The sequence below is a fragment of the Ctenocephalides felis genome, unplaced genomic scaffold (genome assembly GCF_003426905.1).
Source record: "Ctenocephalides felis isolate EL2017-DRISC unplaced genomic scaffold, ASM342690v1 CF-g0.4_SCAFFOLD_03571, whole genome shotgun sequence".
NCBI lineage: Eukaryota > Metazoa > Arthropoda > Insecta > Siphonaptera > Pulicidae > Ctenocephalides > Ctenocephalides felis.
Window position 1 is genome coordinate 21,868,876 of NW_020539725.1, and position 27,105 is coordinate 21,895,980.

Sequence of the window (27,105 nt, forward strand, 5' to 3'; positions counted from 1 at the left end):
TGAATTTTGATTGAGCAACTGGTTAGATCTTCCCATAAACCAGATGAATATCATAATATACTAATTTTTAATAGATTTTATGGTATTCCAAAATTTCGTCAAGCTTTATGAAAAACTTCTATAAAAATTAAATATTGTCAGTATTTAATAACAAAAATAAATTTTTCAGGTCTTTCGCAAATCTCATAAAACTCATATTAGATTAATAATATCTCAAAGAATATTTGATAGTTTAATTACCTGAATAATGTGCCAAATCTTGAAAGAGAAATTAAATCTTTAACTTATGATATATTATGTTATTTATTTCAAACTTATAAATAATTTTTCTTGATCTTGAAACTAATTTGTTGAAAATTTTAATAATCAGCAAGGTTCACTACTTTGCATTTAGTTAGCCAGAACAATTATTATATGCGCACAAGTTTAATTTATTTTTATATTTATATTTATATATTATTAGAAATTTACTGTTTTTACTGATTTAACGAAAACTTTTTTATAAATCTACTATTTGTTTATATAAGACCTTTCAATTTATCTTTTATATATTTAATATTTATCTATAAAAAAATAGGTAAAATACGATAAACTAAACCATAAATTACTAGATTATACAAAATTAATTAAAACTAGTGGTGTATGACATCGTGCTTAGAGGCAAATTGCTATAACTTACCGTACTAAATTGTAATTTTGCAAATTTGAATTATTTTCGATATTAAAAATTTTTTTGCTAATTAAAAAAATGTTTTTGATATTTTTTTCCCAAATCAATCGTTTCGTTAGCACAAACATAAAGTTCCTTGAATCATCCAAATCGGATGCTTAGTACTTTTAAAAATTGCCATTTTTTGCACATTTAGCTCTATATCTTCGAAATGGCTGGGCCTGCCTTTGCCAAAAACTAGTAACGACTTCTCCCAAGCATTACTAATTGAATGATTTTTAGATCATTCAAGTCGGATGCTCCGTTCTCTCATAATCTCGATTTCTGTTTTCTGCACTCATTGCTCCGAATTCCAAAACGGATGGACCGACTTTTGCCAAAAAATAATCAGCACATGTCTTTATAAGAATCTAATCTCTCTTTCTCTCTCTCCCCAAAAAAAATCAAATGTTCTTTGAACCATTCAAATCGGTTGAACCGTACGCCCGAAAACGTACTTCTATGCAACAACACAACATATCCATTTTTGTAAAGTATGCCAAAATGTTCAGAATCTTTAAAACGTAAAGATATGCAAAAATTTCCAATTTAAAATTTATGGACGTTACAATAACAAGTTAACAGTGGTGCATGCCATCGTGCTTTAAGGCAAATTGTTGGAATTTCTCGTACCAAAAAATAAATTATTAAAAAATACTTTGCAAAACTTTGAAAAAATTAGATTTTTGAGAAATTTTGAAAAATATTGACTGTTTTGAAATATATATATATTTTTAACCCTTTCGACTCGGATGCCGCCGCACCGGCGGCATAGTCTTTTACCGTTGCGCACGGATGTCGCCGCTCCGGCGGCATGGTACGTTTAACCGTTCCGCTCGGATGCCGCCGCTCCGGCGGCAAATCGTCTCGTCGCAAACTTAAAATATTTAATTTTTTTTTCATTCTTTCGAAATTAATTCACTATTACATTAATTTATTCATTAAATTTATTAATTTTATGAATTTTATTAATTTATTAGCTCATGAACCCCATAATTTTTTTAGATATAAATTTTACTGGAGATGTTATTTTATATATATTATATATTTATTATAATGGTAATAATTTTGGTAACATATTAAATTTAATTTTTGTTTCCTTGTCTATCAGGATTTATTATTTTGTAAGCCTTTATAATAGATATTATAATAGAAGAAATTATTTTTTAAACAATATAGTATGGTTTTGAGCGCATTTTTTATTAATTTGTAAAATTTTTCTATTTTATTATCATAATACCTATATTTAAAACCAATATTACCACATTTTGAAGAAATCCGATACAAAAAAATTCCGAGTTGAGAGATATGTAGAGCACAATAATATTCCGAGCGCAGCGTACCGACTAGCAGTCCGACTTCCGAGTGGAAAGTGTTAAATTTTGAACCTTTTTTGTAATGTAGACTAATGTCTAACGCGTAAACGTTGGTACTCAAATAAATGTACACATAATTGATATTTACTATTATAATATTTATAAATATCTGATGTACATTTGTCTAATGTTCATTTTTGTAAAATGGCATTATTTTTCACTTTTTAATTGAATATCCGGTGACTGGACCATGCTTCACAAAAATTTTATCAGTTGTTCATTTTGTCATTCTAAGTAAAATGTTTTTTTAATTATTTAAAACGGATGCTCTGTTATATCAAAAACTGAATTACTAAGAGAAAAATAGATTGAATATTTTAGTCATTAATAAGTAGTTTGAAATATTACTCAAAATCATAGTTACGCCAGTATATTTCATAAACTGAAAATAGCGCAATTTCGCCAAGGGCGCGTGTTTAGCGATGATAACTGCTAACCTTGCTAACCCATTGTAGCTCGGAAACGTTCTGAATTTATTCCAAAGATATATACGTCTAAATTTTCTCATTTTCGTGACAATCTATCATCCGGTTGACGGGCGTAAGACAATGACATAACGCCTGTTAGACCACCGAACTGTGTCAATATTAGCCGCTCTGATGGGAACATTGGTTGTTATTTTTATATTTCTTTCGGTTTTCCACTTTTGTGAGTTTTTCACGATAATATGTGAAGACGAGAACCTTAGATCAAAAGTTAGATTGATGTGGTTCGTTTGACCAATATTTCTTTGCTTTGATTTATTTATTCTATCTGTTGTTGTCTTTGCTAAATTGTATCATTCATAAGAGACGAACGGGCGCGGCATAAAAGTCCTATTCTAGTAGTTATACTGTCTAAACCAAATGAACTACATCACCACACATACGTTTCAACAAACAATAATCGAATTATGTTCAGTAAAATTCTCAGTTAATTTCTAATTTAAAAAAAAAAAAGTTTTCTATTATTCTAAAATTTGTCGTCTATTTCATGTACACCATAAGCTAAGGTGCAAACTGCTTGAATGTTTTATTTTCAATTTTACAGATTGATAGCTACAATATTTAATCAATGCAAAATACAAATGACATGTGCTTTTTTTTATCAAAATCACTGTATTTGATCTTGCTCCGGTAATTTGACACAAATATTTATCAGCAGAGTTAGAATAAATATTAATATAATGCATACCCAGGGGCGATCTAACCTTGAATGCAATCCGTGCAAAAACGAGATTCATACGAATCAATTAGAAGTTTACGATGCAATTTTAGTTATTTTATGTATTGAAAAATAAAATTAAAATAATCCAACATGAAGTACCAGTGTTATGTTTGATATTTTTTTTGCTCTCTATGATTTACTCAATCGCACAAAGTTTTTAAAATAAATAAATAAAATATTCCAAAAGGAACTATTAATATTACGCATGTATTAGAAATAATTGAAAACTTAAGAATATTTGCAAGTAATAATTAACATATTGAACTTTTTGGATATGTTGAAATGTTTGGTTTAAAAATACAAATTTAAAAAGCATCAGCGAATATCCTCGATCTTTCAAATAAATTCAAAATCAATATATTTTGCGCTTTCAGATTATATCTAGTGTTGTGTGTACTTAACCCCGAGTTATTAAAAAGTATTTTGAAAAATCTATTTAAGTATTTGTATAATTTTAATGATAAACTGGTAAAACATTTAAAATAATACGGGGCGGAGGGGGACGCTAACAAAATATTGGCATGCGAGCGCTGAGGACCCCAGGATTAGCTAGCCCTGTGTATATCATATGAAAAAAGTTTTTTTTTTACCTTTGCCAATGTAAAGGTTTAGTTGGTTTATTTTACCCTACCCACAAAAATGCTTGTAAATGTAAGTTATTTGAAAAAAAAACGGTTAAATTCAACTTAAAAATAATAATATAAAAAATGATTAATATTCTTATACTTTGTTATTGTAAAAGAGCATCGCAAACTAAACAACTGCCCTCAGTGATTATGATTGACTTATTATTATTATTATTATTGTGTTTCTGTTGCTAAAAATAAATAATATTCAATCAATAAATAGGTCAATTGTTAACCCATTTAATAACTCCATTCTCAAACAGCTCACCAATATTATTCAATAAAACTGATATTAAAAATTTGAGATTTTTTGAAGTTGGATGTTTTGTACGTTCTTACAAAAAGACCGATTTAATAAGTTGTAGCTTTGTAGCCTTTTCTGAATAACTTGAATATTTAATACATTAAATTTATTTAATTTTTTTTTTTATTTCATCTTTTGGTATGTATGCTAAACTATTTCACGTTTATTTAATAATGAATTTCAGTTCAGATCATAAATCCGCTGTAAATATCACTTTGCATAGGTAATTTACATTATTTTCAGAATAATAATGTAATAATAATAATGATTATATTATATATGTAAAACATTAATAACTTTTGACAAACGATATTAATGTCATAGAAAAAACTGCTCTTGGCTTCCTAGTTCGTGTGAGCCCAAAGTTAATATTGCAGGTTAAAAGAAAAATGACCTATTGACAGACAAGAAAACAGTAAATCAATAATAATATTTCATATTAAATTCATTGAATAAATTTTATAATTTATCTTATATAGTACATAATGATAACTACATAATTATTATTTAAACATGATCTCCAACTAGGTATCTTAGATAACATTATGAATTTATTTATAAAATAGCTTAGAGCACAACTTTAAGAATAGATTATTTTATATGCAATTTATTAAAAAAATAATTATAATATTATTAAATAATGTCAGTGTAATTCAAGGTAGTCTGTCTTGTATTGGCTAGCAAAATTGTGGTTTTTGGTTCGTTTAGGGTTGTGTTATTTGGTCAAAACAAACTTGCATTAAATTAATTAATTTAATTATTAATCATCATCAATATTTATTTATTACTTTTTCCAAAATTTCTAAACATATTTCAAATTCAATATACAGTCTTATTAATTCATTTATATATTATAGTTTGATATCTAATCAGAAGTTTTTGCTTCTCTGGATAATTCTTTATAGTTAGAATCATAAAATACATCTGAATATTCCACATAGCAACATTTCTAAATCTGGTCTACAAAAATAGCGCAGTATCAAAAAGAAAATAAACAACATTAAATAATTTAAATTAAATTCATATAAAATATAGAAGAGTTAACAAATCGTCGTGAAAATTATGCATGAAATGTATGTAATATCTAATTTAAGTTGACCTAGATTCCTTTGATAAATGAACATGACATGATATTAATTATGATAACAATAATATAAATAAATTATTCTTATTAAAGCATACTCGACACGACCGCGTTTAATCGTTATTAACGAAAAAGATCTAGGGAGTATTTAAAATTCCACGAGCACATAATTTATCTTACTCTGAAATATATTATGGAAAGTCACTTCCGTATTTCAAAAAAGAAATCAAGTATTTTACATTTTAATCTTCTCAAAGTAATATGGCTTCGTGATGAACCCATTCGCTTGTTGAATATTTGATGAAGCTGTTAAAATTTCGAGTTTTTAACTCTCACAGAATATATTAAGAGTTCGGGGTAGTGTTTGATATATTGCGGCCGCAGCTCAAATGCACTTGCCTTAATAATGCTGCTAATGAAAAAGTTTAATTATATTTGACAACGATAAATTGCAACTGTATAATCGTAGAATATCCTGGTAATAAATGATGATTTATTCGCTCTATGTTCGGTGGATTTCACATAAGCGAAAGATTTATAATATAATAAATTTTGGATATTATCATTTAATTATCCAATGAGCTTTACAGTGAATTATTGTGAAATTATTTATAATGATTTTTGTAATCTAGTCTCTTAAAAGCTTTGTATGTATAGATCGAGTTTTACTGGTATCTGGGTTTTATTGTTTATATATAGTTCAAATTCAAGCTCAAAAGTAAGGTCCGTTGGTCCTGGATTTTGTGGCCGAGAACTTATATTTATTCCATTATTATAACATCTTTTATTTTATTATAATGATATAATATACTATCTCATAGGGTAAAGCGGTGCTGAAAACTCCACGGCTAAAAAGGTCCACCACCGATATCTCACAAGCAACTAACATTTTTTATGAATATTTGAAAGTAAAGGGAAAAAATGTATAACCAGCCATAATCTTGATTCTTACAATGTCGCTATCAGATGCTAAATAACAATGTTTGAAAATCCATAACAAAGGTATTTTCTTTTGTTGTCATTTGTTTTGGTTGTGAGCACTGTTGTTTAGATTAGGAGACCTTAATATAAATTTTAATTATATATTCATTAATTGTTTTATTAGAAGTATTATTAATTTTAAATTAGATTCAACTTTTTTTTTATATATCCTGTATAAAAGTTTACACGTGAGTGAAAACGACCAACGTGGGGGTGAAAAGGACCAACTGAACCTTTATCCTGGTTTACTATGTAAACCAGGGGTCGGCAACCTTTTAACTGTGGTGTGCCAAGCCACTGTACCAATATGATTCAGAGTGCCGCCTTAATTCTGAACAAGGACGTAGCGTGCATTGGCGGGGCCCCGTATCACAATTTTTTTGGGGATAAAGTTTCTGCTTCTATGAACAATAATGATCTGAGTGCTGTTTGTGTATCATAAAAGTATTTAACTTCCTGAAAAAAATGTTCAAATTTTTTTGCCAGAAAATGTTTGTTTACAACGATAGGCTGAGCCGATTTCTCGAAATTAGGAGAAGAGTGCTAAAATTTTCGCCCTCGTTTCAAAATCAAGAACTGTTCGGATTATATTCCCCGGACCTCTTTTTCTTTTGAAAAATCAAAAAATTTGGAATAAATCTAAATTCTTATTGATTGTGTCGATTATTTACACATATTGGGATATACAAGCAAAGTTTCCTAAGACTTACAACTAATTAGCTAATTTTGTGTCAGTTTTATTTTTGAAAAACTTTTTTCAGCATTTGCGGTTGAAACTGGGTAAATTGTATGCAAAAATTACTTGGGGAAAATTTTAAGCAAAAGTATTGAATTTTGACAGCGATATAATAAATATTGAATTTCATATTTAGACATATTTTTCGAGTGTTTACAATTGGTTATAAAAATTAACACAGATGATCTTACTGTATTTAGACGAAAGTTTCATGAAGACAGGTGTTTTTGCTAAATTACTCAAGTTGTAATTATTTGAACATACTAATTGAGTCAAAGTCTCTGATCTTTGTTTAATTTCAGAAATTAATATGTATATTTAGCAATTAGTATATGTTGAGTTTGAAACAAGATTACGGGTTGCTATACTTTGACTTTTGTTTTTGAAAACAGTCGTTTACGCTCCATTCCTTTGATAATTTTTCGAGACATTTAGCAAACTGCTGAATTAATTTTAATTTTTTAATTTGCACAAAATGACTTAATAAAATGCTAGTTTTCTATTCTATCGCAATCGCAACTCTCTTTATATTTTTACATTTTACACGCTCATGTTTTATTCGAAATTAAATTTAGTTGCAAGGAAGTTTTCATGATTATTTTAACTTTTGTTATTTGTAAAATAAGATAAAAATTCGTAAGATTCTATTATTATTTGGGCAGGTTGGGCCCCCATGGCCCGGAAAAATACACTTTAAAACATTAATTTTACATTTCTCTTAATGAAATTAAATTTCACTGAACAAATTTTTCACGATTAATTCACTTTTTGTGAAATAATTTTTTTATTATCAATATTTGCTTACGGACGTTGGGGGCCCCCCTGGCTTGGGGCTGATATGGCTGATACGGCGGTAGTTACGCCCCTGATTCTGAAATATATAATAATGATCTAGGAGAGATGAATTAAAACCAAATTTATCTTTTAAACATATTTATTAACAAATAACCTACAATTCTAACATAAACTAAACAATTTTAATGTGAACCTTGTCCTTGTACATTTTTGCTTAACAATTCAATATCCGGGGTATAATTTGTTACTTTTAATTTCACACATGATTCTGAATGTTCAGTTGTTAAACGACTTCTTTGTGAACTCAAAATATTTTTCATGTGTGAAAAAATTTGTTCACAAAGATATGTGGAACCAAAAGCTGAAAGGAGAGCGCATGCAATTTTCTTTAAACAAATAAATCTTTCCGGAAATGACATCCAACAATTTAATATGACCGTCGATTTTTCTATAGAGTCATCTTCTAGATTTTTTCGTAGTTCTTTAAATTTTGTTTTCCATAATTCTGACGATGTTAGTTCGATAATTTCTATTTCGAAATTATCAACATTCATCCACTCGAAAATTGGACAATCAAACGGTATTGTTGATGAATCTAAATCTGGCTGTATGAGGAAGGAAAATATAGGCACATAAGCTTCAAAATCTTTGCATCTTTTGCAAAATTCATCTTTAAGTGCTTCAACGTAGGTTTTGAGTTCATTGTTGTTTACGGTCGATTCATTTGCAAGCGCTCTCACATTTGGGAAGTATTTGTAGGTGCTCGTGTTAATATCACGTAAAAATATATTTAATTTTGACGCAAATGCTGTCCAATATTCAAATAATTCGAGCACCGTTTGGCGCTTTCCTTGCAATTTCAAGTTTAGTTCATTTAGATGATTTGTTACATCGGTCAGAAACATTAATTTGCCTAACCATTCTTCATCGTTCAATTCGGGGAAATGTTGTTCCTTTTCGTTAAGAAAAACTTTGATGGGTTCCAGACATGACACAAACTTATTTAAGACATTGCCTCGACTAAGCCAACGAACATGGCTGTATGAGGGAAGGTCAACATATTCACTTTCCATTTCTTCTAAAAGAGATTTAAATTGTCTGTGTGTTAGTGAAGAGCGAGACACTATAAAATTAACTATTTTAACAACAGTGTTCATTACAGGAATTAAGCGCTGTGACAAAATTTTGGCAACTAAACTTTCCTGGTGTATTATACAATGAAAGTTCAATATTTAATGTCCAATATGATTTTCAAGAAGTTTGACAAATCCTCTATCTTTGCCAATCATTGCAGCTGCGCCGTCAGTAGTTACAGAAAATATTTTTTTGACATTAATGTTCTTGCTGTCAAAATAACTTATGAATGAAAAAAGAATACCCTCCCCCTTAGTTGTCCCTGGCAGAGGAATCAAAGTACACAATTCTTCATAAACTTGATCTTTATCACAATACCGTGCAAATACTGCAAGCCGCGCAATATCATTTACGTCGGTACTTTCATCAACAGCAACACTAAATGAAACAGCTTCTTGTAATCCAGCATTCTGTTTTGTTGTTACATTGTCTGCCATTTCAGTTATTCTTCTTTCAATTGTTCGCGCAGAAGCCGGTATTTCTTGAATTCGGGATAATATGGTTTGTTGGTTAGGTAAATCGCTAAACAACTTTTCAGCACTTTTTATAAAAATTTCCTTTATATATTCTCCATCTGTAAAGGGTTTGCCTTTGGCAGCTATGCAATGAGCAATTGCGAAGCTGCATTCTGTCGCTTTAACCTTCGTTCCAGTCATTCCACAAAAAAAAAGTTATTTGTTTCTTATAACAAGAAACAGCTTTCTTTATAGTTTCACATTTCTCATCATTGCTATTAAATGTGGACTGATGTTTGGTTTCGAAATGTCTTTGTATACTTGACGTGCGGCATACTACACTTTCGCGGCATATCGCACATACAGCACGATCCTTTTGTTGTATAAATCCCTATTCATTCGTCCAACAGTCTTGAAAACCGCGAACATCTAATTTTTGTTTCTTACTCTCCATTTGATTAAATACGAATGAATTATAACAAATATAAAATCAATAAGATACAAGTCTTTACAAAAAAGTTAGAACGAAAAGTAGCGACCAAACGAAATGCAAGTTTAACTGCGCAAGTTTAAGCTCACCGCACAAGCACACAAGCAAATGGTGCGCAGCACTCGCAGTTGATAAACGAGAAAGAGGGGGGCGAGTGATACTCCAACATTCAGCTTCGTGAAGGCCGCTTCGATAACTACTCGGCACTGCACATGTTTCATCCCTTTTACTCCGAATGCGGTCTCAATCAACCTTCGCGCAGATTTTCATGAAATTAGCGAACCACATTATAATCAAACTTTCTCTCTTATTTTCAACATTTTCTTTTATTTAAAAATCACTTCGTCTCGATATATTTGCGATTTTCCTAATTCCTTTGTAGCGTGCCATTCAGAATCCCTTCGCGTGCCAAGCCTGGCACGCGTGCCGTAGGTTGCCGATGCCTGATGTAAACCATAAAAAATAGTAAATAGATGAATGAATAATTATTCCAACTCTGCTGATGAATATTTCTGACAAAATACCAGATCAAGGTTATACACAGTGTTACTTCTGTGAAAATGTACTCATAAAATTTATATTTTGCATTGGTTTAATATTGCAGCTATTATTCTGTAAAATTCCTTTAACATTAAAAACAAGACTGTGGTCCTGCTTCATCAGCAGGGTTGGAATAACAACTATTTTTATTTAATGAGTTTTTTTAACTTAATTTAGATTACTATTTAAATTGTTTACGCCATTACTAGGGTAAAAGTTCAGTTGGTCCTTCATACTCCACCCTAAGTTACTCTATAAATTATAGACTCTCCACAGACGTAAACTGTTCGAAAAGTTTTAAAAAGTGAGGTGAATTGAGAAGAAAAAATATATTAATAAAGTTGAAAATGTAAAAAGTTATATAAAAAGAAAACAAAAACTACTGGAAACAATTTCGAGACAAAAAGACACAAAAACGGCAAAGATAACTGGATTAAACTCATAAAGATAATAGAGTAAACGTACGTGGTGTTATTGAGGAGGAAATATGAAAAACTAAGTGAGCTTCGAGAAAATCGATGTTTTACCACTTGACTGAAAATAGAAAGCTTTGATACCTATAAGTAAACAATGTACATAGGTTTTCTATTAAAAAGGAAGAAGAAAAAAGGTAGTGAATACATGTTAATTATCCATATATCCCCAAAACTAGTGATTTTTTTTAAATTAAAAATGACACATTGGATCTGTTTGCCCCTTTGTTGTCTGGCTTTTATCCCGCTTATGGAATAAATGACAAATTTTAGAAAAATCTTAAAAAAAACGTCTTTATCTTGAAAAAAAAACAAGGGCGTACCTTGGATTTAACTGAACACAGTTCGATAGTTGTTTGTTTGATACGTGTTATGTGTTGTGATGTAGCTCATTTGGTTTTAGACTGTGTAATTACTGAAAGTCAAGTTGGACCTTCATGCCTCGCCTATATATCATTTTATTGTCATGTATTTTAATACTACAACAAATCATTATTCTATATTTACCGTAATTGAGCAACCGCCGCCAAATTACTTTATGAAAATTCAAGGCAATCTGCCTCCAAATGCCCTGGTGTTATACATCCATAATTCCTTTCTGATACTCAATTCAATACGAAATAAAAGAAGTTCAGAGGGACCTTATATCGGCTGTATTGGTGTTTCTAAGACATTTATTATTCAGCACCCAAAGGCCGTTTTCGTTTATATTCTTTGCGGCGAGAACAGTGAAGAGGATATGCAAATAAATTGCGTTTTCGGGGACGTTATCAGAGGACAGAAATCTAATACTTTGTTTGACACTCTTTATTCCGAAGGAAACTGGATTGACGTTTTGCAACCACAGCCCAGAAATAATGATAAGGTTGAATATATATCAAACTTATTTTTATATCGGTTCAATTTTTGAAGATATCTAAGGTAAAGGATAAGTCGGAAGTATTGGTAGATACTTCTTATATATCGTCAAATCTTTTTTGATATTACCGTTTAGCTTGTAGCGTGCAATCTGTGTGAATATTCAAATGATTAAATGCAAAGTGCGGTTAGGTTTTAGCAACTATCCACACTATTCGATATTTCTCTAAAGAAACCATACATACTATTATACATCGTTAAAAAGGTCTCAAAATTCTTCGTGCTTTTCCCATACATCAAAACTCCGAATTTCGCACATTGTGGCCTACAGGCGAGTTGCAGTTAAAAAATTCAAGAAAAGCTCTGTTAATAGTAAACCAATAATAATTAGTAATAAATCAAAAATGATTTACATAAATAATAATAAATAATGGGTGCTCTACCCCAAGGCAATTCCTTGAGCTGAGTTAAACTCCAACTCGAATTAGGGAAAATTGTGTGAGAAGTTTCTCGTTGCCATTTCACACCGCAGTGCCCAAAAAGAGTTATTTTAACTCATATAATATAATTTCATACATGATACAATACAGCAGTTTGTAAAAGTTTTTAAAAGTTTGTAAAAGTTGTTTGATCCATTTTGTAATTTTTTTGACTATCTTGACAAGAGCCTCAAATAATATCTATTATTATTGTATACGGCTTGCTTATGAATAAATAAATAAATAAATAAATAAATAAATAAATTTGTTTGGCATTCGTAGATTCTTGTCATATTTTGCTTTTTATTTTTTGCAAAAATAAAGACATCTTAAGCGAACAAAAAGTTATACTTTGTTAAAGGTGATAAAGCATTAAGAAAAAGGCAGTGTTAAAATGGGTTTCTCAAATTTCGTTCTTTTGATTTTTAACTTCCCGTGAGGTAAGTTATAGTAATTGCAAAAAAAACGAAAATGAATTTTTTTTTCTTTATATATCTTTACGTTTCTGAGGTTTCTGAACATTTTTGCATACCTTAGAAAAAATGGATGTGTGTGTATGTGTCTGTGGGTGTGCGTGCGGATACAATTTTTTCTGGGCGATATCGCAAACACCGATCAACCGATTTGAATAATTAAAATTCGTTTCATATTGATAAGGAGGCGTGCTGATTAGTTTTTGGCAAAGGCACTTCCAGCCGGTTGTAAGATACGGGGCAAAAAGTGCCAAAAACGGTAATTTAGTTTTTAAGAGAAATGAGTAACATCGTTTGTCCGTTAGACGGCGACGCAGCGCTTATGCGCTTTGATAATTTGTCTCTATTTGCTACGGGAAATTCCAGCAATTTGCTTTATGGCACGATGCCATACACCACTAGTTTACTCAATTATCAAAAATACTTTGCTCATCTGGTTGAAGTTGATTAAAAAGAAATTGCTTGAACTATTCTCATCAAACGAATGATCAATACTGATATCTACATTAAGCAACTAACGAAGCTAGTCAATACAGTTGAAAAAAATTGGCTTGAATTGGAAAATCAAAATTGTGATTTACCCCATTATTGACATAACACTTTTTGGCCACTCACCACAAATTCTTAAAGCTTGGTTGTGATATTTTGTCAAAGTGACAATTGAATTTGCATTGCAATGAACTGATTTCTTAATTTTCTTTACATTTCTATTTTCTTTTCCATTATAATGATGATGAAACATTTACAAGGTGAAAAATATGTAATAGTTAACAAATATCTCTTTTTACCGACATCTATACAATTATTAAAAAGAAACAGAACTAATTTATATATGAAAACACTTACTTGCATCAATAAAAATGTTGTCACATATAAGACATACATAATATAGATCTTTTATGATTGTAACAAGTTTTTGAATTGGTAAAATATTGTTAAGTATACAAAATTATTTTAAGTTTTTGAACAAATAATTTTGATCCTTGATATCTTACAAGAGCATAAACTTATTTTACCAGCATTAAACCGCTGTAACATAGTTTTCTCGAAAAGGAATACTCTACTTTTTCTCTTGTCAAAGGAACTATCAATGTGTTACTGGAAGAGATTCACTTTGGACTTCAGTATAGTTATTTTATCACTGAGTATCTAAATTCCACCTTTGAAGAAGGATTGAGATTCCGAATACAAGTGGGGATAAAACCTTGAGATAGACCAGCATAGTACATCTCGTTAGAGCTCATCATCAAACTGCAGTCAGAACACACGACTGCAAATTGAACCAAGTGGGTAATACAAATGATGATGAAGATAATTCTATGCTGTTTGATTACGAACGAAATACCATACATTTTTACTTTAAAATTTAAAATTTACAATTTCGTGTGGTAAGTTATAGTAATAGCAAAAAATCAAAAATGAAAATTTTTGTTTTTAATTTACGTTTTAAATTTTTCTGAACATTTTGGCATACTTTAAAAACATGAATTTAGTTGTATATATGTGGGTATGTAGTATGAGCATATGTATGGATCAATCGATTTGAATGATTCAAAAAACATCCGATTATTGAGTTATATAGTTATTCATATATAAAATATGAAAACTGTTTTTTATAATCTCTCATACCAGGCACCACTGTCTGACTGAGATATGAAAATAATGTATATATATAAATAAATATAAATAGTTTCTAAAAAAAATAGATCTAAAAATAATGATGCACAGATCTAGAAAACATGACAGGTAGACAGATAGACAGGTGATCAAGTTGAGAGGTAGACCAGCAGACAATTAGATCAATGAAAGGATAGAGATATACACAGGGTAACAGGTAGACAGAATAATGGTGACAGGTTGACAGACAGGCTGATGCTCAAGCCGACAAGTAGACCAGTAGGCAAGTACACCATTAAAAAGTTAGGCATATAGACATGTAGACAGGTAAATAGATGGACAGGCAGGCATGTGAGATGGTACACACATGGACAACTTAGACAGGTAGACCTTTAAACAAGTATTACACAAGTAGTCTGTAGGGCATGTAGATCATATAAAATTCAAAAATTTATTGGTTAAATGCATTATTTACACATATCGAAATCCTCATGCAACTTGGCTTAGGGCAAAATGCCAATATATATAATTTATCAATTATCAATTTATAATATATACATATAAAAAAAATTGGAGTGTCTGTTTATGATATTGAAATAGCCGTTTCAATATCATTTTTTCCAAAAACGGCTGGACCGATTTTGACAAAAAAAGTCTTTTAGCTGGTTGCTTTAGTGGGTGTCATTACTTTTATTATAGAAAAAAAGAATATTATTTCATGTTGCCTGAATATTCGATATTCCGATATTCTCACAATCAGAAAAAAAATTAGAATAAGTCTTATAGCTAATCTGTATTTATCCAAGACTGAAAAAGAATCTATTTAATTGAATTAACACAATACGTCGATTATACAATATATTAATTAATCTATGTTTCATTATATTAGGTATGTTGTATGTGTAGTGTACGTGTATACTTTATAATTTTGTGTGTACATATACAGTTTATTTCTTGTTAAAAATAGGATAAAAATTAGATTGGAATGTAATACAGAAATACAGGGCAGATCATTGGATTTTTCTTCTAGAAAATGCCACTGCTAATTTCCAAATCATTGAATCATTCAAATCGGATGCATTGTTCTGTCAAAATCTGCTATTTTTTAATTTTGCTCGGAATCTCCAAAACGGCTGGACCTGCCTTTGCCACAAACTAATCGCCACTTTTCCCCATCATTACAAACTGGATGCTTTTTGGATCATTCAAATCGGTTTCTCCGATCTCTCAAAAACTCTATTTTTATTTTCTGCATTCTATGCTCAATATCTCCAGAACGGCTGGATCCGCCTTTGCCAAAACCTAATCAGCACATTCCCTATCAATCGGAATCGAATGTTTTTTAAACCATTCAAATCGGTTGATCCGTGCGCCCGAAAACGTGGACAAAAAAATGCGGACACACAAAACACACACACGCACCCACACATACACACACTTATTAATTTTTTCTGAGGTTTGCCAAAATGTTCAGAAATCTTCAAAATGTGAAGAAATTCAAAAATTTTCATTTTTGATTTTTGGCTCATTACTTTAACTTACCGTATGGGAAGTTAATAAACAAAAGTTATCTCATCACATCTAGCTGTACTGGAAATAAAGAAAAAAATATAGCACACCAAATACTGCATATAACGAAATTTTGCAATAATGTTAATACAAAAAAAAAATAGTTATTATAAATGCAATAACTTGAAATTCTTTGGTTAAATACCACGCGAACGAAGTCGCAGGTACAGTCTCATATATTCGTAGACTTACTACTTATTTCTGACCTTTATATTTCAAAGAATTTTTTTATATTATGTTATAAAACCCTCAAAATTTTCGATAAGACGTAAAAATCGCAAATTATTAGTAATTTTGTTAAAAAAAATTTCTTTCGGTCACGAAATATTTTCGCACTCCAATTTTCCAGTAGTATATTTTTTAAAGATTTTCCCCATTTTCACAAAAGAGCCATTTCGTAATCAGTAAAAAGCAGCCGGTGTAATTCCAGGTAAAACCTTTTAAGTACCTAAGACAGTCGTTTATTGCGTGCAGGAAAACTTTAACCGCCATCGTTCGCTTCACTTTCACTTGTAATGCGGTAAGGTTGGAGTGGCAATGGTTCTCATCTTTAATCTTATTTATTTGAGTGCCTTCCTAAATATATTATTCAATTATCTACCGTACCCCAACACGGAAACAATTTAACTTATCGTGTAAGGAAGAAGGATAACAGATGCTCTACCAAAACTTGCCTTTGATGTGCACAACTTTCGAAATCACAATCAGCTAACACCCCACAATATAGGGCTAATAACATGGATAGATGTAAATATGTGAAAATATGTCTATTTGAATATTCCATGATGATATCATCACATAACAACTGTATGACACACAGATTCTAAAGGAATTAAATCAATTGCAAAATGTATTATAAGATAGTGCGGGGCTCAAAAGTTCGCGGGTTGAAAGATCCACCGCCAATATCTCAACAACAATTAAAGTTAAGATTCTTTAATAACAATATTTGAAAGTAGAGAAAAAAAGATGTATAACCAACCATCATCTAGATTCTGATCATTGTTATCGAGAGATAAACGAAATGATTGAAAATTCGTAACAAAAGTATTTTTTTTCGTTAGTTTTTTTGGTTATGAGAACTGTTATTTAGTTTACAAAACCTTCATATAATTTTTAAGTACATATACCATATTAAATTGTCTTATAAGATGTATTGTTAATTTTAAGTTAATTTCAACTGATCTTTAACATCTACATATGGATGGGGTAAAAAGGATCACATGAACTTCACCCTGGCAAAAGTATAAACATTTAAAAATAGTAAATCAAAGAGTGAATTAAGTTAAAAAAAATCAAATTTACAAAAGATAATCTAAATAAATAAATAGTTATTACAACTCTGCTGTTGCAATTTGTGTTGATTATTCCTGACAGAACCAGATCAAGGTATATAACTTATATATTAATATTTTACGGAGATTAAAGTGTTATCTAATAAGATGTTCCCATAAAATTTATATAAGGAATTGGTTAAATAGTCTATCATTTTGTTAATTTTTTTTTAAATTAAGAATTGGACATTAGACTTGTTTTACAGGTAAAATTTTTTTGAAAACGAACCAGATGACATTTTTTTGCAAAAAACATTGAAAACACTTTTCTACAATAATAAATTAGCTGGGAGTTTCACTAAAAATAGTCGGATAGCTGTTTGCTCGATATGTGATGTTTGTTGTGATACATAATTAGTTTAATTTGTATAATTGGTTTTTACAATATAATTGCTCAAAGTCAAATTAGATCTTTGTGCAATTTGTAAAAATGTTCCCATTATTATTAACTTCCCGTAGAGTAAGTTATAGTAATGGGCCAGAAAGCGAAAATGAATTTTTTTTCATATCTTCACGTTTTAGAGGTTTCTGAACATTTTGGCATACCTCAGAAAAAAATGGTGTGTGTGTAAGTCTGTATGGATACAATTTTTCGTCCATTTTTTTGAGCGCACGGATCAATCGATTTGAATAGATCAAAAAGCAAACGATTCCTATTGATAAAAAGATGTGCTAATTATTTTTTGGCAAAGACAGGTCCAGCCGTTACAGAGGTATGGAACAAAGAATGCATAAAATAAAAATCAGGTTTTTGAGAGAATGCAGTTTCCGATTTGAATGATCCAAAAAACATTTAATTTGTAATGATTGGGAAAAGAGTTGATTAGTTTTTAGCAAAGGCAGGTCCAGCCATTTCAAAGACACTGAGCTCAATGTGCAAAAAATTGCAATTTTTGAGAGAACTAAGCGTCCGATTTGAATGATTCATAGAACTTTCTGCTTGTTTCAACAATAATAGCTTTTAGAAAATAAAATTTTGTTTCAAAATTATTTTTCCAATTTTATTTTCAAAAAGATTTTTTTTTATATTGAAAATAATTCAGATTTTCGTTTTAATTCTGACTAAAGTTCTAATATACTTATAACAAATAATTCCAACTTTTCAAATCCATTTATATAATTCTTATAAATATTACACAATGTTACAATATATTTCGAAAACATTTAATATTCATCGATCATTTTGTTACGGTACGGAAAGTTCCAGCAATTTGCCTTAAGGCATGATGCCATACACCACTAGTTTTTTTTTTTTTTTTAAATTTTAGTTATATATTACTTCATTTTGCATAATGTTGGCTTCGTACCTATAACGAGTTGCAAAAAACTGATTTCCGATATGGAACAACTACCACATGGAACTAGTTTTTATTCTTTCCAGCAAGTATTATCTCATAGTCGTGTAGGATAATACCAACCTCCGAGTGCAATTACTGTTTTTGCTTTTGGGTGTAGTTGCGCATCAGATCGGCGTATCTACAAAAGTTTTCTCTTGTTTTTAGAGTACACTACCCGGTTAACAACTTTGCAGAAATTGTCTGTTCAAACATTTAGAACTGCAACGGAATATAAATACATAGTATACTAATTTAAATTAACGTTCGGACATAATTACCTAAAGTCAAATTGGACCTTTGTCCCCCGCCCTATTATGTGTCTATATGTATATATATATGTATTAATAAAGTCTAATAATCGGGCATAACATCATTAAAAAATTTAAATTTCTTTCAAAAATTTATTTTACTTCTATACGTTTCGGCTATAATGCTAGGCTTCGTCCGGTGGAAACAAAAATTAAATTAAACACACACACACACACACACACACACACACACACACACACATACATCCATTTTTTCTAAGGTATGCCAAAATGTTCAGAAACCTTTGAAACTTAAAGATATATAAAAATTTTCATTTTCGATTTTTTTGCGATTACTATAACTTGCCCTACGGGGAGTTAATAAAACAATTGAATCGGGCAAAAAAATATAAAAAATAAAAAGTACTTACAATTAGTTAATCTTAGTGGTACTATTAATCTTAGTGGCAATACACTATGTAATATAAACATTAAACCTGCAATTAAACAATATTTCACAAAATACTAACTTAAAAAATTACAAATAGATAGTGTATAAAAATATTACCAAAATTCGACACATGTATGGAACTAATTGCGCCACATTTTCATTGTTTTGTGAGAAATTTGGAAAAACCATCTAAATAAAAGAGATTTGAGTCGCACAGCGTGTTGAATTCATTGCGTTTATTTATTGTCCTATGGTTATAAATAGTCGAACAGATCCTTCTATAATTCCTTTTATAATTAAAAAAAATTATATATATATATATTTATATATATATATATATATATATATATATATATATTAGGGTGGTTCTTAATATGGACATTTTAGAATTCCCTTACTCCCAAGCGCTCAAATGGTTCCAAATTGATGAAAAACTATTGTTTGAAAGTTTTAGCTCTTAATATGGCCTTTTAGATTAGATTAGATAAATTTTTCAAATATTTTGCGTCGAATTTTCAATAAAAAAATGACACAAATTTTCACTTTTAATTCATAATTTTGTCACGTATCTTTGAAACGGCTGGACCTGCCATCGCCAAAAACTAACCAGCACGTCTTCCCATCAATAGAAATCAATTTTTTGAATTGTTCAAATTGGTGCGCCCGAAATCGTGGACGAATAATTGTATCAAAACATATATACATACATATACATACACATACATATATACACACATACATCCATGTTTTCTAAGATGTGCCAAAATGATCAGAAATCTTTGAAACGTAAACGTAAGTTTTATAATTGTGAATAAAAACGAATTGGAACATACGTAATACTATTATGCAAAAATTTTCATTTTTGATTTTTTTTGCGATTACTATAAATATAATTGAGTCTATTCTAGTTATGTACACTTACATGGAAGTGAAATTAATTTCTGGATGCAATTGATGTAATTGAAATAAGTATATTGTAATAGTTATATATCATACGCATGAAATGAAAACAATAGGTGTATGATAAATAGATTTTTTATGTTAATTCTTTTAACAATCGGTAAGGGAGCGTCCATTCATTAATCACGTGAGCGAGTTTTTAAGGATTTTTGGACCCGCCCTCCTCCTTGGTGATCCATGGTGATATTCAAAATTACCCCTCCTCCTCCACCAAACATCACGTGTATTTTCAGTTACGTGATAAAACTGTGATTTTTTAAAAATTTTTTGAAAATGTTTGATTTTTTTTTAAAAGTCAGTTAAAAAATAAATACACGTGATATCTTACTATACCCTTCCCTCCCCCTGGTGATATTTCGTGATTTTTTGTCAGACCCCCCTCCCCCTAAAAACCTCACGTGATTAATGGACGCCCCCTAAAGTGTTTAATTTTATTTAATTTTAACCGTTTTTTAATCAGTTTCTGTTAATGTGAGTAAATTTTTAAATCAAGCTTTATAGTTGTGAACAAAAACGAATTGGAACAGATGTAATACTATTATGCACGTAAATGTGTTTATCTTCAGCCATTAAAGCGCGCGGATTTAAATGTAAATATGTATAATTTTACAAACCGCACATTTACCGAACCAGGCGATATTCCTATATATGAGAGAACATTAAAATCCGGCATTATCTGAAGCGTTTGAAAATAACAAAAGCGCAAACGCTGCTAACAGCACGGATACTGATGCCGGATATAGAGCAGAGCAATCGCTATAATACACCAAGTTTTAATTAGAAGTTTTTCAACCCATTACTTCAAACAGATATTTCCTGCATTTTCTGCCCACGGCAATCGAAATCGATAGACAACAGAATCCTAACAAAGATTGGAATTATTTTCCGTTGCAATACAGCCTTTTAAGAGAATCCGTGGTACAGGTATGATACGAGTACATGAGAGCGGATAAATATAAATTATTCCTTGATGGTACGACGTATGGTCTAGCAAAACATGTTCTGTACAATTTATAACCCTATATATTTGATGTATTTATATGCATTTTGCCAATGATCAGAATCTCATATATATATATATATATATATATATATATATATATATATATATATATATATATATATATATATATATATGATACTTATGCGGTTCGATCAATTTTCTAATTTTCAGAAATAATTGTTTCAAATTTTTCAAAAATATACGAAGTTTTATACTTAAAATATAAATTTAAAATCAACTATTTAGCTTAAAAATGTAAATATTTTATATGCGTTAATCTAAGAAATATATCCTCAGATGATTTATTCGGCATATTTTATTAATGACTTGACAAGAGTCATTAATAAGATGATGAATTAATATAATCAATAATAATATTTATTATTGATAACGGCTTGCTTATGTATAGACAAAACTAGCTGTAAGTGAAATTCTGTCTTGAGGCAATTATGGCATTGTGCCTTAAGGCAAATTGCTGGAACTTCCCGTACCGTAACAAAATGTTCGAGGAATACTGATTGTTTTCAAATAGATTATTATAAATATTGTAACATTGTCTAATATTTATAAGAATTATATAAACTGAATTGCAAAGTTGAAATTATTTGTAAAGTATATTAGAACTATAATCAGAATTAAAAATAAAATCTGAATTATTTTCGATATACAAAAAATAAAAAAAAACAAAAAGTTGGAACAATTTTTTTTCTCTAAAATCAATTATTTTGTTAAGACAAGCAGAAAGTTCTTTGAATTATTTAAATCGAAGGCTTAGTTCTTTCAAAAACTGCTATTCTTTACATAATAAGCTCCGTATCTTCGAAATGGCTGGGCCTGCCTTTGCCAAAAACTAATAAACACTTCTCCCAATCATCATTACTAATTAAATGTTTTTTAGATCATTCAAAACGGATACTCCGTTCTCTCAAAAAGTCGATTTCTATTTTCTGCATTCTTTGCTCCGTATCTCCTAAACAGCTGGACCTGCCTTTGCTAAAAACTAATCAGCTCTTTTCCCTATGAATAGGAATCAAATGTTTTTTGAATCATTCAAATCGGTTGCTCCGTGCGCCCGAAAACGTGACTGGAAATTTGTATCCATACATACATACACACACACACACATCCATTTTTTCTGAGGTATGCCAAAACCTTCAAAACGTCGAGAAATGTAAAAAATTTCAATTCCGATTTTCGGCCCATTACAATAACTTACCCTACGGGAAGTTAATAAATAAATAAATAATGTAAACATTCTTAAGAGTTTTGTGCGGCAATATCACCACTGTATCTCTTGCTATTAATCAATATCTATTTATTGTACACTAGTTTATTATTGTAATGGCCTATAAGGGTTATATATTATAAAGGCTATTTTACGTAGCGTTTCTCAAACAAAGTGGTACTAAATACTGTCAAAATGCTATATATTTGCTATTTTTGCTCTAATTTTTTTAAAATAAATAAAAATAGTGTTTTTTACACATTTTTAATTGTGATGTGATAAGATTCAACAAAGCGAAACTTTGTTTCGCATATTTGGGTTCAAAATATTCACGTTTTCGTTCAATTTTCATCATGCATTATAAAGTATGCGTGTATATTTTTAATTACACCAACAAGGCTCGTCTTCATTCTGCTGATCTTTATATAAATGTGTATATACTAATCCGTCTGTCTGCAAAATGTAATGTGCTACACAACGTATTTCATTATCGTTGATTAAAATGAAATAAGCGCAAGACATAAAATAAGCAAAAGAACAAACAATGCATGGTTTTGACATGACAGATCTGCTCAACGAAAATATCTAATTACAAGATATTTTTGTAAAATTAATCACGTTTATTCAAAAAAAGATAAATACCTACCTGACAGACAGAAATTAATATTAATTACATAAATTCACACACGAAAGAATGAGATAAAGATAAAGAACACAAGCAAATTATTATTCACAGAAATTAGTTATTTATTATTGCATAACAAGATTATTTTTATAATGTAATTACGTAATAAGATTTAACCAATTGCATGAATTGCACCTGGCTAAATGAAGTAAATTAAAAGCCAATAAAAAAATAAAAAGAATATTAAAAAAAAATATTGCATAACAAGCTAAATATTTGATTATTGTAGTCTATAATTTTAATTTGTTTGAATGTAAAAAGTGCACCTATTCTTTGATTTACACGGTACTTAGCTTTACACATTTTCGATCTTACGCGGTATTTTAAAATATATATTTTATAACGAATTTTATTAATTTTTATTGACAAAATTAAATTATAAACACTAAACTATAATTTGCTCACATCTACAATAACGTCTTCATTGAATAAATACAACACTACAAAATGATTGTTACAGTTACGAATTCTTAGTATCAATGTCTATGATTAGGGCTTACAATGCCGGAATTCCGTGATTCCGGACGATTTTGTCCGGTATTCAATACCGGTATTGATACAAAAATACCGTTATTTTGGGATCATCGTATTTTGTTAGAAATTGAACTTACGCAATACACATATACAAGTTCTACACTGTGTATGTGTATTTCCGACTCAACTCAGCCGAGTATGACACAAATTTTAGTACGGTATTGGAAGCCCTATCTATGATGGAGATATATAGATAAGGCTGTTTTATGACCAACTCTTCGTTTTATGACCAAAACTAAATTTTATGAGTTGCTAGTTGTTTAAAATACCAAAATAAAGTGCATCATTTGCTAACGTTTTAATTAGTGTTTATATATAATTGGTAGCGTAGATTTATTTACGGTGAGCAAATCCCAGAATTATTTTTAAAAAATCTATGATTTATAAACACAGCCACACCTTGATATAGTTGAAAAATGGTTTACTTTATGGAGATTCACAATTAATAATTGAAAATCTGTTCACATTACGTTTACTCTTAGGAAAGGTACATGCCCACGTCGCAATTCATAACAAACTTAATCCAAGCCGAGGTCATGTAAGGTATTTGGTATGTATCTGGACAAGAAATTAAACTGGAAAATAATCCATATTCAAAAAAAGCGTGGACATCTAGAACACCTCCGAATGTCCTCAGTAGTAGATTAAAACTGTTAATGTACAATGAAATTTTATTATACAAGGTTATCCTCAAATCAAATTTGGATGTATGGCATCCATCTATGGGGTGCTGCGACCGACATGGTACATACCTTGGACACCGATACACTCAAAATCAGTAAAGAAATTAAAAAAGTGCCCTTAAATTCAAGAGAAAAATTGACCATCATCCAAATGAAGACTTGCTATCAGTTTTTACAACACCACATACAATGTAGGACTAAAAAGAATGCATTTAGTAGATTTCATATTTCAATCAATAATAAGTTGATCTACCATATTATCTACGATAGGTGTGTGTATGTCTTTTGTCCTTCTAAAATTCTGTTATTTATCGAACTAATTACTCAATATCTTTCTATTTAGACAGATTGTAATTTATAAGAAAAAAAAAATTATAAATACAAATATAATTTGAGAATAGCAAAAGATGAAAATAAATAAGTAGGGAAGAAAACTATAAGAAATGTTATATTTTTACAAAGCAATTTCAAATTTTCAATTTATTATTTTTTAGAAAATGAAGCTAGATAGCTGCTTTAACTTCAAAAATAGATCACAAGTTTTAAATTGTATACTCCAAAGAATTACCACAAAAACATCACCGTTCATGGCAGTATGGAAATATTAACAAAGGAATTCTGCGCGTTGCAATTTTATAGTATTGCTTGTCTCGTACCAATATGAAATTTTGATTGAAAATGCAATATTTCATGATAAATTTCCTATATATAATTTGAACTGTCGAAAGATTTTTATCACAGCTATATATTCATATATGAACAAAGCAGATACAATTTCATATTGCATATAAAAAATCTGAATAAAATTGAAAAAAAGCTATATTTAGCTCATTCGTGATAAAATAAAAATTGCAACCTCACCTAAATTGCGAATACTATTTCTATGGATATGCAAATACTAGAAAATTTTATAAAATCATTTTTTCATAAATTTCAATGACTCTTTTAATTATTGATTAGAATTTTAATTCTAACATCAGGAAAGTGCCTTTTAACTATCAGTTAAATAAATATTTATTATTAACTAAAAAATTATTGTAGATTATGCAACTTTTTTTAAATTTTACATTTTGCCAAAAATATTTACATGAAATATACAATGTAATACAAGAAATTAATCTATATGTTTACATAGAAATTTTGGAAACAAAAAATAACTTCTCAAATAATGTTGAAATTATAGCATTGTAACAAATTCTAATACTGCATTTTGATTGATTAATTACTATTAAAATTTTTAATAGTAATTAAAAGACTAAGAAGTTTGCAAAAATAGTTGGAAATAATTCCAGTAACATGAAAATCAATTTTAATGTAATTTCACTTTGTATTATATCGATTGAACACATATCCTAAATTAATCTCGCTGTTATGTACCATATACTTAGAGATGTAAATTTACTTTGGATGCAAAGTAGAATTGAAGAAGTGCAATTGAACCATGCAAAGGCTACTGTATGTGTTACGTAGTGGCCAAGTAACTTTAGTGTTCCATATCACGCAAGTTCATATATTAATTTTGGATCGACCCGGAATAATGCTAAAGAAATTCAATCTTTTTATGATATGCACAGTATATTGAGAATCAAATTAATCTATAAGCTTTCGTAAAACGTATATAATATATTTTTCAACTCCATGAATAGTTATCCATTTCCATCTCAGTTTTTCCATCATTCAAATCGGTACTCCGAAAACCGTCTACAAAAATTGTATCCACACATACATACACAGCACACATCAATTTTTTCTGAGATTTGTTCTCAACGTTCAGAAACCCGTGAAGCGTGAAGATGTGCAAAAAATTTTCATTTTAGATTTTGGCCCATTACTATAACTTACCCAGCGCTAAGTTAAAAATTATACTTTTATAACCAGTTATTCAGCCAGTTAACTGTGATTGACAAATATACTCGTCATGGAGAAGTGGCAGAATTTTGTGTATTGGCTAGTATATATATCACGCGTATAAAATAGTGCCCAATTGCTATTCAAAATGAAATTTTTAAAAGAAGCAAAACATTTTCTAAAAGCTAAAATTGTTTAGAGTATTTTGAGGCTTTGACTGTAAAATATCAGTAGTTGTGAGTGGCACTTTACCTTGAGTAATTAAGTACGTAGGGGGAAGTCCCATAACGCCGGACGGCACCTCACGCCGGGCACTCTATTTAACACGTATTATTTAAGCGAGTCTTTTTATTTCAAAATACAAGTGAAAAGGGCGCGGTGGGCACACAGGTGCAGGATCACGCGCTAAAACTCATCTGTGACGCACATGGCCACGGCGGGAGTTGCTATTTTAGGCACAAAATCACGGCGGCACCTAGCTATCAATGGAAGTAATTCTAGTGTATTTATGCATTTATATTTAAGTGGCATTCAAAGATAAAAGTATATTGTTATCCGTAAAATGGTGAAATATGATTAGATATTTTAAACAATTTTAGTAGATACCACCAAATGAACGAAATGTCTGCCCTTAGCACCAGACCTGAGCGCCGGACAGTAAACATATTGATATTTCTTGTGAGAATTGACGTAATTTAATCCAATTATTCAATTTTGTTTTGTATGATTTCTAGCGGTCACTACATACCCCCATTTTCTGTATTTCCTAGTCAAAGAATGAAAATCTTATAATGGAATGCTCCATTGAGAATCGGTGTGGCCCAGCCAAAATGGTGATTTTTTTTACAATATCTAAAAATATTCGTCAAACACAAATGTGCAAACATTCCAG

The 27,105-nt window shown here is 29.9% G+C and overlaps 1 protein-coding gene across 1 annotated transcript; it reads right to left on the reverse strand.

Annotated features, from left to right (window-relative positions):
- Nucleotides 1–9,049: 9,049 nt before the first annotated feature.
- LOC113385799 (zinc finger MYM-type protein 6-like) lies at nucleotides 9,050–9,607 on the reverse strand. The gene has a single exon (XM_026623633.1). It carries the CDS (start codon nucleotides 9,605–9,607, stop codon nucleotides 9,050–9,052), a length of 558 nt encoding a protein of 185 aa, XP_026479418.1.
- Between the last annotated feature and the right edge of the window lie 17,498 nt (nucleotides 9,608–27,105).

What these genes read in the sequence shown, in the direction of transcription:
- LOC113385799 (XM_026623633.1), bottom strand. Translation starts at nt 9,607, where the DNA reads ATGACTGGAACGAAGGTTAAAGCGACAGAATGCAGCTTCGCAATTGCT.